The 15,502-nt window shown below is 43.6% G+C and overlaps 1 protein-coding gene across 1 annotated transcript in view; it reads left to right on the top strand.

The window, feature by feature from the left end:
- LOC141219305 (protein ELYS-like) overlaps positions 1 to 15,502 on the top strand; it is a 78,757-nt gene that overhangs the window by 48,947 nt on the left and 14,308 nt on the right. Inside the window, exons 18-23 of the mRNA XM_073666076.1 lie at positions 10 to 111; positions 299 to 500; positions 693 to 893; positions 1,104 to 1,485; positions 8,075 to 8,244; positions 11,680 to 13,126. Coding sequence (XP_073522177.1) covers positions 10 to 111; positions 299 to 500; positions 693 to 893; positions 1,104 to 1,485; positions 8,075 to 8,244; positions 11,680 to 13,126 — 2,504 coding nt within the window. The remainder of the gene's footprint in view (positions 1 to 9; positions 112 to 298; positions 501 to 692; positions 894 to 1,103; positions 1,486 to 8,074; positions 8,245 to 11,679; positions 13,127 to 15,502) is intronic.

The following is a 15,502-nucleotide window of genomic DNA, read 5'->3' as shown; positions in this document are numbered from 1 at the left end:
GCTCTTCAGTTTGACTGATGAAAGCCCAAGTCCAGTTTCTCAAGATGCCAAAATGGAAATACATGATGCTTTTGTTGGTAAACCAATATTGAAAACTAGAAGAGACTCCAGGTTAGTGGTACATTTTTTTCCATGCTGCTGCCTACTGTGCTTTTGGATTGGTTTGTACACACAGAAGGGCTCCCCGTCCGTAATCAGTTATGTCCTGTGTGGACCAACCTTGTTAATTGTTATAGCATTTTTTTTATCATGTGTAATTGTGATGCCTTTTATAAACCTAGTTGTTTGTATGTTACAGGCTGTTGGACTCTCCCGTCCACCCTGTCCTGGCAGAACCCTCCTTTGGCACAGATTTTGCAAATGTCCGTTACAAAACACCTTGCAGATCTTTCCTGCTGACTTCCAGCCCTGTCCAATCAAGTCTTCTCAAATCTACACCGATAAAAAACCTTTCCAAAGCATCGGAGTTTAGCTTGCTGCAGACACCTCTGGTGGTAAAGGTAAGGGTTCAGCATCATACATTTTTACTTTGTTTAGCAAAGGATTGAGATGCATCGCATAATAGCTTTATGCTCTACTCCATTAATTACTCGGGCTTTGAGTCCTAACATTTGTTCTACGGTCTGTTCATTTGTTGATGCTGCTCATCAAATCTTATTGTAGTAACGTTTTTTTTGTGCGTTTCTCTCTAGAAGGCAAAAGCCTTGATGGCAAGCACAAGGGCTTCTGACTATATTGCACGCACTCGCCAATCTGTTCTGAGGTCCAGTACACACACAACTCCTTTGGCCTCTCCTTCAGTTTCCCCTGGAAGATCAATTGCACCTCCTTTACGGTCCAGACAACTAAAAATCTCTTTTATGGAGCAAATTAGCAAGAAATTTAGTAAAGGGGTAAGTCTCGCATTATGCATAGTGGTCTGATTTGATGTGGGCATGCTTAACGTAAGTATATTACACTGTTTTTAACATTTATGAATTGAGCACCTTTTTATGTCATGTTAAAAAAAAAAATTGTGTTCGTTAACACCTTAAATAGTTTTCCTCTAGTTCTTTTTTTGTCGCATCATTTTTTTTTAATACTAAGCAATATTTTACTAACAGATTTTGTCAACTGCGCAAGAAGAGCCCAGAATTTCTCCTGTTCTGAAGTCTGGTCGAGACACTATGTGGGCAGAAAGAGTGGCTATGCTTACCGAAAATGATGCCAATACAGACAATGATGAAATGGATGAATCTTCATCTGGAATTCAAGATGGAAGCCCAAGCAAAATGGAGGCTAGCCAAGACGCAAGCAATGTGTCTGCAAGGTCTAACCAGACAACACTAGAGTATCATGATGCTCCAACACCTGAGGACAAGGTGGTTTCAACAACTGTGAATTCTTCAGGTAGTGAACAGCAGCCACATGCTGAGCTGGACCGTGTGCTAGTAACTGGAGATGTCCACCACCCAATTGTGGAAGCCCTGGAGACACCAGAGAAAGGTATGTCACATCCATGATGTCCTGTGTGTGCTCATGTTTGATTGCAGGTAGAGCAGCGCATAAAATACTCACACACCATTGTATAGAGGCGGCAGAGATTGACATGTGGCTTTGGAGGAAATCTTTACCATAATTAGCAATGTAATTATATCTCCTCTGCCACATTTATGCCTATGAGGTTGTTCATATCAAGGTGTGAGACCCGCAGATAACTTGTGCATTATGGTCTGCGCTCAGACCAAGTTTCAAGAACCTCTGCATGAGCATTAAATAAGACTAAGAATTAATTTAGAGTCCCCCTCTTTTTTTTTTGTGCACAAAAAAAGCCAGACTACATCAGTTTGTTTCAATTCTCATCCATTTAGAGCACATGGATCCGAGGGTTCGCTTTTATTTTGTATGGATCCATTTAGGGGACGAATTTGATGTACAAATTAGATCAGAAGCAGACATGTTTCTATTCGTATATTTGTCTTCAATTTTTTTTTGCAGGCAATCGGTCCACAAAAAAATTGATGTCAGCATGCTCATCGACTACAATGGGTGTTATGCATACTCACGGTCAGAGCGGCTGCATCACTAGATGAGGCGCGGCCTCGCTGCATACAAGTGTATGAAGCAAGGCTGCGCCCACTGGACAGCTGCGTCACTAGACGAGGCCTCGCTCCATACAAGTGTATGAAGCAAGGCTGCTCCCACTGAACGGCTGCGTCACTAGACGAGGCGCGGCTTCGCTCCATACAAGTGTATGAAGCAAGGCTGCACCCACTGGAAGACTGCGTCACTAGACGAGGAGCTGCTTCGCTCCATACAAGTGTATGAAGCAAGGCTGCGCCCACTGGACAGCTGCGTCACTAGACGAGGCACAGCCTCACTCCATATAAGTGTATGAAGCAAGGCTGCGCCCACTGAACGGCTGCGTCACTAGACGAGGCGCGGCCTCGCTCCATACAAGTGTATGAAGCAAGGCTGCGCCCACTGGACGGCTGCGTCACTACACGAGGCGCGGCTTCGCTCCATACAAGTGTGTGAAGCAAGACTGCGCCCACTGGATGGCTGCGTCACTAGACGAGGCGCGGCTTCGCTCCATACAAGTGTATGAAGCAAGGCTGCACCCACTGGACAGCTGCGTCACTACACGAGGCGCGGCCTCGCTCCATACAAGTGTATGAAGCAAGGCTGCGCCCACTGGACGGCTGCGTCACTACACGAGGCGCGGCTTCGCTCCATACAAGTGTATGAAGCAAGGCTGCGCCCACTGGATGGCTGCGTCACTAGATGAGACGCGGCCTCGCTCCATACAAGTGTATGAAGCAAGGCTGCGCCCACTGGACGGCTGCGTCACTACACGAGGCGCAGCTTCGCTCCATACAAGTGTATGAAGCAAGGCTGCGCCCACTGGACTGCTGCGTCACGAGATGAGGCGCGGCCTCGCTCCATACAAGTGTATGAAGCAAGGCTGCGCTCACTGGACGGCTGCGTCACTACACGAGGCGCGGCCTCGCTCCATACAAGTGTATGAAGCAAGGCTGCGCTCACTGGACGGCTGCATCACTACACGAGGCGCAGCTTCGCTCCATACAAGTGTATGAAGCAAGGCTGCGCTCACTGGACGGCTGCGTCACTAGATGTATGGAGCTGAATAAATATGGAGTAAGTATGGAGCTGAAGAATAAAGCTGCCTTATCAATTTTACCACACCCGGAGTAGAATAAAAAAAATTAAAAAAAAAAAACAATTCCTGAATTGTTGGTTTTTGTTTATTCTGCCTCCCAAAAGCTGGAATAGAAAGCGATCAAAAAATGTCACGTGCCTGAAAATGGTACCAATAAAAAACGTCAACTCATCCCGCAAAAAGCAAGCAGTCACATGACTGCCGACCAAAATATGGAAAAATTATAGCTCTCAAAATATGGCGATGCAAAAACTAGATTTTACAAAATATGTGTCTTTTAGTGTGTGACAGCTGTCAATCATAAAAACCCGATATGATTCTGGTATCTCTGTAGTCGCACCGACCCGAAAAATAAAGTCGTCTAATCACTTATACCGCACTAGGAACGGCGTGAAAAATAAACGTTGGGGTTGAGGTTAGGGTTGTGCTAATGTTAGGGTTGTTTTTTTTTTTTTTTTCAAAAGAAAAAAAAAAATGACGATATGGCAACTAGTGTTGAACGCAAGTGGTCGCTACTTGAGTTTGCATTCGGTGCTCGGGTATGCATTGAGTATCGCGGGTGCTCGAGTCTCCGGCCCACATACTTCGTGGCCAAAAAAACCTCGTGGGGATTGCCTGCCATGCATGAGCGATCCCAGCATGTTTTTTTGGGGGTGTCTAATAACCGTGAAACATGCGGGCAGGGACTCGAGCATTTCACTTGAGCACCCGTGATACATGGTGCATACCCGAGTACCCGATGCAAACTCAAGCAGCGAGCACTTTTTCTCAAGACTAATGACAGCTTATTCAATATGATGACCTAATGTCATCAAATTCTGTCTCGTACCTCTGGGTTCAAAATGTTCACTATAACCCTTGATAAAATCCTTGAGGAGTGTAGTTTCCCAAATGGTGTCACTTGTGGGGGTTTCCACTATTTAGGCACATCAGGGGCTCTCCAAACGCGACATGGGGTCCGCTCTCGATTCCAGACGATTTTGCGTTCAAAAAGTCACACAGTGCTCCTTCCCTTCTGAACTCTGCCGTGCGCCCAAACACTGTATTTTCCCCACATATGGGGTATTGGCGTACTCAGGAGAAATTGCACAAAAGTTTTTGGGGTCCTTTTTCTCCTCCTACCCTTGTGAAAATAAAAAAATTGGGGCTAAAACATCCTTTTTGTGGAAAAAGTTTGATTTTTTTATTTTCATGGCTCCATGTTATAAACTTCTGTAAAGGACTTGGGGGTTCAAGGTGCTCACCACACATCTAGATAAGTTCCCTGAGGGGTCTAGTTTCCAAAATGGTGTCACTTGTGGGGGGTTTCCACTATTTAGGCACATCAGGGGCTCTCCAAATGCAACATGGCATCCACTAATTATTCAAGCAAATTTTACATTCAAAAAGTCAAATGGCGCTCCTTCCCTTCCGAACCCTGCCGTGCGCCCAAACAGTGGTTTTCCCCCACATATGGGGTATCTGCTTACTCAGGAGAAACTGCACAACAAATTTTGGGGTCCATTTTTTCCTGTTACCCCTGCGAAAATAAAAAAAATTGGGTCTAAAGTAACATTTTTGTGAAAAAAGTTAAATGTTAATTTTTTTTCAACCACATTCCAAAAATTCCTGTGAAGCACCTGAAGGGTTAATAAAGTTCTTGAATGTGGTTTTGAGCACCTTGAGGGGTGCAGTTTTTAGAATGCTGTCACTTTTGGGTATTTTCTGTCATAAAGACCCCTCAAAGTGACTTTAAATATGATGTGGTCCCTAAAAAAATGGTTTTGTCAATTTTGTTGGAAAAATGAGAAATCGCTGGTCAACTTTTAACCCTTATAGCTCCCCAATAAAAAAAAATTTGGTTCCAAAATTGTGCTGATGTAAAGTAGACATGTGGGAAATGTTATTTATTAACTATTTTGTGTGACATATCGCTCTGATTTAAGGGCATAAAAATTCAAATTTTGAAAACTGCTAAATTTTCAAAATTTTTGCCAAATTTCCATTTTTTTCACAAATAAACGCAAGTGATATTGAAGAAATGTTACCACTATCATGAAGTACAATATGTCACGAAAAAACAATCTCAGAATCAGTGGGATCCGTTGAAGCGTTTCAGAGTAATTACCTCATAAAGTGACAGTGGTCAGAATTGTAAAAATTGGCCTGGTGATTAATGTGCAAACCACCTTGGGTTGTAAAGGGGTTAAAGCCCTATTCACACTTTGCAGAGGAATGGTGTTGATTTGAGGACAGTCTTTGAGTAACGAAATGCACAGCATGTCCATTTTGTTGCAGATACTAAGCAGATATGCTGGGTCCTCTGTAAAATCAGCCTGTCAATACAATGTGCAAAGTGTGGCTGTGCATGATAAGACCATGTCATTTCCCCTTACACTTGCCATTTCTTGAATGCATGTGATCATATGCGAGCTGACCCTCAAAGAACACTAAAGCAAACAATTAGGGATATCCTGAATGGCTCGTCTGTCATGGTTGCACTGTAAAGATGGTCGTTTTAGAAGATTGATCAGCAATTTGTATTTATAAAATATGATGCATTCTCTGCTGTTATCTGTGGCCTAGTGTCAGCATAAATTTATGCGATGCAGATCTGCCATCGAAACACTATTCAACTACAGCCAGCACCCAACAACATCCCCTCAAAAAATCCAAAACTTACTTGCATTTTTCTTAAGATATCTGCATTCAATCTTCATCTGTCATAAAAAGGCATCAAAATGGAGTTTAATCTTAATGGGCTTTTCCAGCCATCTAGAACCTGAAGCGTATGGCCTATTTTATCTACAACTATCTATGCAGTGCAAACTCGATTCAGGGTTTATGTTCTACAACAGTCTTCCCCAAACTGAAGTGCTCAAGGCCCACCAACAGGTCACGTTTTCAGGATTTCATTAGTATTGCTCAGGTGATAATTACATTACCTGCGCAGGCAGTAATTCCATCACCTGTGTAAGGGTATTTGCGCACGATGCGGATTTGAAGCTGAAATTTCCTGAGCGTTTTTGTCTCTCCCTGGCAGATAAATCGCATGCGGATTTTACATGCAGATTTTACATGCGTTTTTTCCCCTCACCCATGACAGCACACCTTGAGAGGGATCCACCCCACCAAGGACAGGAAACTGTCTGAAATAAAGGGGCGGTACCTCTCCCTCGCTTCAGTTGGTCTCCTGTCCTTGAGGCTGTGTTCACACGATGCGTATTTCATGCGTTTCCGCGGCGTTTTTGCAGTTGCGTAAACGCCGCGGAAACGCATGAAAAACGCATGGTAGAAGGGCAGCAATGTTCCCCAATGGAAATCCGCATGTGCTGTGCCCATGATGCGGATTTTTCCGCAGCGTTAACGCTGCGGTCAAAAATCCGCAGCATGTCAATTAATTTTGCGGAAACGCGGCGATTTCGCCGCCATTGACTTGCATTAGAACGCGCCAATTCCGCAAGACTGCATCTGTACTTGCGTAATTGGTGCGTTCTAATGTGCGGATGGTACCCGGGTGTGGAGGAGAGGAGAGTCTCATCCACACCCAGGTACCATTAAAAAAGCTGTAAAAAGAAGAATAAAATAAAAAATAATGTATTCTTACCTTCTGTCGGCCCGTGCACCGCTCCCGCTTGGTTCCCGGCACTTGCAGTGAGTTGTAGGACCTGCGGTGACGTCAGAGTCATGTGACGGGTCACGTGACGCTGACGTCGGCAGGTCTTTCAATTCAAGGTTGCCGGCAGCGGGGGGAACGGAGTGAGCAGGACAGCGCGGGCCATCGGAGGTAAGTATATACACTCTCTCGGTTCACACTGTATAAATCCATGCTGTTTGCATGGATTTATATAGTGTGACCTAGTTATCAAGCACTTTCCAGGTGATGCTAACATCGCCTGGAAAGCGCTTGTCAATCTGCATGCGGAAACGCATGTGAATCTGCATGTGGATCCGCATGTATTCTGCAGGAAAAACGCATGCACAATCTGCATGCGTTTTTTCTGCCAGGGAGATGCAGAAATGATGCAGAAATTTTCTGCTTCATTTCTGCATCGTGTGCACATACCCTGATGGGAACCTGTCTGTGGAAGAAAAGAATGCTGTACCTGGGTCTGTTCCGGTGTGGAAGAGCGGGCGCCGGCCTGTGCATCGGGTTCCAGGCTCCAGAAGCGCCGTCCATGGTTCCCTGGGGCTGTGTCTGAGCGTGCGCAGGCGGTGAGCAGGGCTACAGCTCCCCGCAGACCGCTGCACCTTGGATGGCGCTTCTGAAGCCTGGAACCCGGTGCACAGGCCGGCACCCGCTCTTCCACACCGGAACAGATCCAGGTACAGCATTCTTTTCTTCCACAGACAGGTTACCATCAAGGACAGGAAACCAACTGAAGCGAGAGAGGTACCTCCCTTTTATTTCAGACAATTTCCTGTCCTTGGTGGGGCGGAACTCTCTCAAGGTGTGCTGTCATGGGTTCAGGATAAACCAGCTACCGGTAAGTAACCTTGGTGTTTTACATGCGTTTTTTACAGCGTTTTTGTACATCAAAAGCTAGTCACATTCACCCAGTCTTAATTAGCATTTCTATTCATGTAAATTATGCGGCTGCTGTGAGCTGGTATTTTTAGCCTGGGAAGGTGCCTGGTCCCTGGCCATTAAATAACATCTCACTGCTGGTTCATTAGCCGCTACGTCCCTCCGATCAGCACTCAGCAGCACTTTGCATGCAGCATATTTTTGTTGCGTCCAAAACGCTGAAAACATGATCTGCTGGTGGGCCTTAAGGACTGGAGTTGGGGAACCCTGTTCTACAAGATTGGAAATGAAAATGGTAAAATGGACAGGGGTATCTGCACTTCTCAGTATTAACAGCTTGTATGTATTTGAATGGCGGCCCTTTTTTTGAAAAAAAAATTAAAATTACATATATTTCTTTTCTTCAGCTGTGATTAGTATTCATAATAGTGAAGAAATTGAGAGTACCCATTCTGAAAATCTTGGTCAAGAAAAGAAAGCGCATGAATCTGAGCTGCAAATTATGGAGGAGAATGTTCTACTTGTTGAGGAAATTCCTTCTATCGCACCCCTATTTTCTCACTTTGCGGAGATTCAGGTAATGATAATGGTTACCACAGTTTGCTTCTAAGCTTACTGTAGAAGTGTGAGAAAAAGTTAGGCTTCGATGCATTGTCTATCTTTTTTTTTGTTGTTTTTTTTTATGTAAAATTTGTTTCTTACAGGGTTTTTTTGTTCATTTCTTATTAAAACCATTTTACCTAGAGCTTTCAGTTTTGTATTTTTTCCAAACAGGAAAAGGAAAACAAAAACATAAGATATTGACATAGTTACAGTTCAGTTAAAAGCAATCATAATATTTTTTTATTTTTATATATATATATATATATATATATATATATATATATATATATATATATATATATATATATATATATATATGTCAATTAATCAAAAACAACAATAAATCAACAGGAATTGGTATGCACTAGCCCTTTGAGTAGAGAGAATATCCATCTATCTAACAAAGAGCTGATTCTCATTGATTGTTCTGTCATAGGGTCCTAATTTCGATTATTCCTTCCTTTCTCCTTTTTTTCAAGGCCTAAGTGTAAAAGGATGGAGAATAGCAAGGATCTCTTACTCCCGGTTTGCATTCCTACATACTAGTATCTAACCAGGGTCCCCACAGCGACTCGTATATGCATAGCGTTTCTCTTCTGATACACTACTTTTTTCATAAATATAATATTATTAATTTTATTCTTAAATTCTGTTAAGGTTGGAGGGTTTGGATCTAGCCAATGATATGGCAGCAGTTTACGTGCCTGAAAGAGAATCCTTGAGATGCACAGTGTTTGTTGCTTCCCATTCATTATTTATATTGCACATTTTAAAGCCATCTATGCTTAGTTTTGTCTTTTGTTTTTTACAATGTGTGTGTGGTTTTCTTTATACTGATGTTTTAGTCCTCATTTGTGACTTCTCGAAATGCCTGTTTTTGTGTAATGTATTCATGTACCCCTAGCAGAGAACACAATGTATATAGCTTTATTTTGTGCAGTTGAAGACTAACATGCAACATTTCTTTTTAAGATTGTGACTTTTGGCTCTAAAAAGTGACTTTAAAAAACCTGCAAATGATGAATTGGAGCCTTAGAATTTTAAAGGCAATCTGTCACTCAAATGATACTGCCCCAAACCATTGGAAATGTGAATCGAATCTTGGCTGCATGATTACAGCCAGGTATGTCATTCTTTTAAACACAATGGTGTTTGAGAGAACAATTAGTTTGAAGAGCCAGTCAGGGACCACAAGGAGAGACCTGACTAGTACGACGCCATGCCCCAGCCGACTTCTCCTTGCGCTGCTCTCGTCGATTGAACTTTCCCATCTGTGTGCCTTTCAATCAACTAAACCAGTAGGAGGAGAAGCCGGCTCTGAAATGTCAGAGCAGTTACTGGAAGAACATACCTGACTGCAATCATAGAGCCCGATTCACTGGTGACCGCTTCCCTTTAAACACTATAATATTTAAATAAAATCAAACCTTACCGCTGTGGTTTAACCTACAACGACCTTGTATTCATATAATGCTAGCTTTCTGGTGTGCAGTGCTGGTTGTCATAAGTGTATCTACAAGAGTTTCCATTATTATAGTGTTCTTATGTTGTATTGTGTTACTGATATTAGCTGCTATTTTCTGTTACCTAGCACCACACCTTTATTCCTTTACTCTGATTGCAGACCATTATTTTTTCTCTTGCTTGCCTCTGTTCTTCTGCTGCAGCCCCATTTGTTTGCAGATCTAATGACATAATTTTGATTGAATTGGCAACAGGACAGTTTTCACCCGTCAGTATGGGGACTGTCCAACTGGCCTCAGTAGTGTCATCCCGTGAAATCGTTATCGTAAGATTATTTTATCTGTACCTGGAGCTTTTGATTCTCCTTGGTGGCATCCAAATCTTCTATGTCTTCTGCTAAATTGCTTTGTTCTGATGTCCTAAGAGGACACAAAATAGTCTAAATGTCAAAATATTACTCTGCTGGCGCTGCTATGATGATTGTCAGCGTCTTTTTCATGCTTCTTTGACACTCTGCACTACATTCATCAGACAAATGAATGAGTAATGTTAACAGAGGTGCAAACAAAAAAATGCTTTGCAATCAGGGGACATAAAGGTATGGTTTTACTTTTTTTGTGGCCAAGACCAATATTCTGTTACGCCTCTGTATTGCATGAATAATTTCATATACTTGTTGACTTTGAATTATATTTCCACTTATAAGGAAGAGCAAGTAGTCATCTAGACCAGAGGTCCCCAACCGCCGGTCCGCGGACCAGGACCGGGCCGTTGGGGTTTTTCAGCCGGTCCGCGGGGAGAGGGGCCCCTCCAGCCTCCAGCAGGGCCGCCATCAGGGCATGACTGCCCTGACTCCAGCATGCTAAGCGCCGGGTCCGGGACATCTTAGCGCTGCGCTGCTGCGGCAGCACCTTCATGATTCCCCTGACTTCCGGTCATGTGACGGCGCCGTCACATGGCCGGAAGTCAGGAGAACCTGGTGTCAGCGATTTGGACGAGCGCCAGGATTCTGCAGGGATCGCATGGGGGTAAGTATAACAAGTTTTATTTTTTTTTAAATACAATTAACTAGGAGTGGGGGGAATGGGAGATGCACATGGGGGGAGGGGAGAGATGAGAGATGCACATGGGGGAGGGGAGAGATGAGAGATGCACATGGGGGGGAGGGGAGAGATGAGAGATCCACATGGGGTGGAGGGGAGAGATGCACATGGGGGAGGGGAGAGATGAGAGATCCACATGGGGGGGAGGGGAGAGATGAGAGATGCACATGGGAGGGAGGGGAGAGATGGGAGATGCACATGGGGGGAGGGGAGAGATGAGAGATGCACGGAGGGGGATGAGAGATGCACGGAGGGGGATGAGAGATGCACGGGGGTGAGCTGCACATGGGGGGGTGAGAGATGCACATGGGGGGGGTTATGTTTACATAACTTTGTTGCCTTATGAAGGGCGGGGGGGGCCCCCAAAAATTTCTTGCACAGGGGCCCACTACAGTCTGTGTCCGCCCCTGGGATGAAGTAAATGCAGCTGAACAGCAGCTGTCAGGACAGCTGCCCTGTCCTGCTGCAGGGCGTGATGGGGCCTCAGTGATGCGGCTCCTGGCACAGCACATTATGTGGGGCTCCTGGCATAGCTCCTGGCGGGGACCTGGTCTACACTATATGATAAGTATGCACTAAACTCCAAATCCCTCCATTACCCCGCCCCCATATGACCAAAGCCCCGCCCACCCCACCCCCTCCTTGCTGGGCCATGGAAAAATGATCTTGCTTCAAGCCGGTCCCTGGTGCAAAAAAGGTTGGGGACCACTGATCTAGACAACCGGATGACACCAAGTTCCTCTCCTGCAGACAGCAAAGCAAAATGACTGCTAACTTGTCTTTTCTTTTACTTATCAACTGTCACTATGTGTTATAAACACTATAAGTTGTTTTTTTCTCAGGATTTGGATTACACCGTGAATATTAAAGACCCTGAACCAGAGGTGACATATCAACAAATAAGTTCAGCCGTTGAGGACCCTAATGGGGAGAATAATGCTGACCGTTATTATTGCAACAATTATGAATCTGCCTTAAAAACCTTAAAAGCACCGTCAATGGATCCATGTGATCTCAGTGATGAAAAGGTCAATTTGACAGCTACAGTTAGCAGTGATGAAACTTGTGATAATGCCTTGGCTCTTGGCACTGAGGAAGGGACTAAGGTTACTGAAACACTGCCTTTTATGCCTGAACCTATCAATGCAGCCATTGCAGAAAACGTGCTCGATGCTCTTAAAGAAAATAGGGATAAGGATTTTACGGAAGAAGTTAATAGTGATTCAGTTTCTGAAAATGAAACTGAAAGGAAACTCAGAAATGCACACGATATCGCTAGGACACCTGTAAACAAGGTTAAGCAAACAAACTCTAACACAGTTCTAAGGATAACACCCCCTGAAAAAGTAGATGAGCAGAAGCTTAATCTGGATGAATTTCAGACTTCTCCAACTGAAGGCAAATCTACTATACTAATAAAGCCTCCAACCTCTCGCAGAAGTATCAGGAGAACTACTAAGGTATCTGACAATACCAACAATACCCTTCCACTTCCTACAACCCCTAAAAGAGGCAGTAGAAAAACCAAGGATAATCCTGAAAACTTAAGTACAACATTATCAATCCAACAAGAGGACCAACCATCCATTACTACCACAAGAATTTCTAGAAGAACTAAAAATTCTGCTTCTGATCAAACTCAGTCCACAGAAAGGGAAACCACTGTTACAGAAGAAATTGTAACAAAGATGCCAGCCTCTCCTGCTAGAACCCGCAGAGGAAAAGCTGCAGCATTGGATAACCACATAAATACAGGAGATATTGTGGATGTAAAAACTGTAATGCTGACAACACCTACTAGAATTACTAGATCGTCCAAAGTACTACAAGAGAGGGAAAGTGAATCAAACATTGAGAATGTTGAGACTGAACCACTTGTTTCTACACGTACAAGGGGACTAAGGAACAAACAAGTTGTGAATGAGTTGGTCAAACACTTTGAGCTTGGTGCCTCACAGGCTTCCAACAAACCTGACTCCAGCCCTCCTCATTCTCCTAAAAGGCTACTCTTAAGATGGTCTAGAGTCAAATCAGAAAATCAGATTGATAAAAAAGATACAGATGACAATATTGTCACAGCACAAGAGGTGATCACAGTCAATTCTAGAAAAACTGCAAAAAAGTCTATTGGTAAAACAGATATAGAGGCTTCTGCTGATGTCGATGAAGAGCAGAAGAGAACAACCCGTTCAACAAGGACTAAAGCTAACATTGTTACAATGCCAGATGCCACTCCTGTTGAATTTGCATTCTCATCACTTACACCAAGACGTGGAAGAAAACCAAAAGGTTTGTTTAGACCTCCGTTTCCTGTTAAAATAATGGTTCCATGCTAAGAAACTTTAATGTTGACGCAACATGTGGATTATGGTACTACTGGGTAAAACTCTGATCCCCATAGAAACATCATGGTTTAGTAGACTCATACTATGTATAGGTGCTGAACCTGTGACATAGTCCCTAACGTGCAGGAGTATTTCAGCCATCTGATATTCTCCATGATATCCGGCTTCTAGACAAATACATTTTTTCTTTAAAATTCTTTTTATTAGGAAATTTTTACAGTATAGCGAACAAGGGGTCTGGAAAGGGATGAAGGGAAAGGAAAGGCAACCAAATAAAGGGAAAGAGAAAATGGGGTAGGGAGGAAGAGTAAAGAAAAAGAGAGGGGGAAAAAAAGGAAATGAGGAAGATCGTCTTAACATAATTGCACCACAGTGTTCACATAGCAAGTGCAAAAACAACATAGAATGAAGTATAGATTAAAAGAATTCTGGCAAAGTAATAAAACATCATATAAAGAGTCTTCTCTTGCTTGGAGGAAAAATTGCGTTCCAAAAGGACCATTTGGAAAATACATTGATTTTTAAAACCACTTATTTGTTTCATGAATCAAAAGTAAAAATGGAGATCAGAAACTTTTTGTAATATATCTTATTAGAGAAAAATGATTCTTTCTCCACTTATCAGCCACTTTGTTTCCCAGCACTGATGTATTCTCAATACTGCTCAAATCAGTCTACTGATCTGTCTGTGGTGAGATAACAAATTACACTTGCTGTTATAAAAGGGCAGGCAAGGGAAACTGTAGGGAAATAAAAGCCGAAAAGCACATGGGAAATTGCTGCATCTTCTAGTTCAGAGGTAAAAACTGCTGAAAATGCCTGTGCAAGTCATAATGGCTAGAAATAGTGTTCCTAATGTACTGTACCCTCATCAGTTTGTTCTGAAAGGTCACCTGAAAATGCAGTGAAACCATTAGTGTTTCACTTCTTTCTTTTGGGTGTCTGAAACATGTATGGTTTACAAAGCATTGGATGTAAAGTTTACTGTTGAACTGTTTGATTTTGTTAATTTGTAGGGGAAAGCTTGTCTACTTGTATATATACTAAAGCAGGGGTCCTCAAACTTTTTAAACAGGGGGCCAGTTCACTGTCCCTCAGACCATTGGAGGGCCGGAATATAGTTTTTAAAAAAACTATTAACAAATTACTATGCACACTGCACATATCTTATTTTGAAGTAAAAAAAAAAACAATACAGGAACAAATACAATATTTAAAATGAAGAACAAGTAAAGTTAAATCAACCGGTATTTCAATAGGTAGGTAACTGTACCCAATAGGCAGCATAGGTCCCCAATAGGCAGGTAAATATCCCCAATAGGCAGCATAGGTCCCCAATAGGCAGGTAAATGTACCCAATAGGCAGCATAGGTCCCCAATAGGCAGGTAAATATCCCCAATAGGCAGCATAGGTCCCCAATAGGCAGGTAAATGTACCCAATAGGCAGGTAAATATCCCCAATAGGCAGCATAGGTCCCCAATAGGCAGGTAAATGTACCCAATAGGCAGCATAGGTCCTTAATAGGCAGGCTGTTTCCCCCTTATAATGCCCTATGCAGGCTGTCCCCCCCCCCCCCCCCTTATTATGCCCCATGCAGGATTTCCCTTTCTCCCACCATATAATGCCCCGTGCAAGATATCACTCCCCTGTCTTTATAATGCCCCATTCAGGATGTCACCCCCCCCATATAATGCCCCATTCAGGATGTCACCCCCCCCCATATAATGCCCCATTCAGGATATCACCCCCCCCATATAATGCCCCATTCAGGATATCACCCCCCCCATATAATGCCCCATTCAGGATATCACCCCCCCATATAATTCCCCATTCAGGATATCAACCCCCCATATAATGCCCCATTCAGGATGTCACCCCCCCCCATATAATGCCCTATTCAGGATGTCACCCCCTCCCCCCCCATATAATGACACATGCAGGATATCACTCCCCTGTCTTTATAATGCCCCATGCAGAACGTCACCCCCCCCCCCCCCATATAATGCCCCATGCAGAACGTCACCCCCCCCCCATATAATGCCCCATTCAGGATGTCACCCCCCCCCCCATATAATGACCCATGCAGGATATCACTCCCCTGTCTTTATAATGCCCCATTCAGGATGTCACCCCCCCATATAATGACCCATGCTGGATATCACTCCCCTGTCTTTATAATGCCCCATTCAGGATGTCACCCCCCCCATATAATGCCCCATTCAGGATGTCAACCCCCCCCCATATAATGATACATGCAGGATATCACTCCCCTGTCTTTATAATGCCCCATTCAGGATGTCACCCCCCCCCCCCCCCAT

This window comes from Phyllobates terribilis, unplaced genomic scaffold (assembly GCF_046119375.1).
Source record: "Phyllobates terribilis strain yellow unplaced genomic scaffold, ASM4611937v1 Scaffold_260__1_contigs__length_2691941, whole genome shotgun sequence".
Lineage (NCBI taxonomy): Eukaryota > Metazoa > Chordata > Amphibia > Anura > Dendrobatidae > Phyllobates > Phyllobates terribilis.
This window is presented reverse-complemented; position numbering and strand designations above follow the sequence as displayed.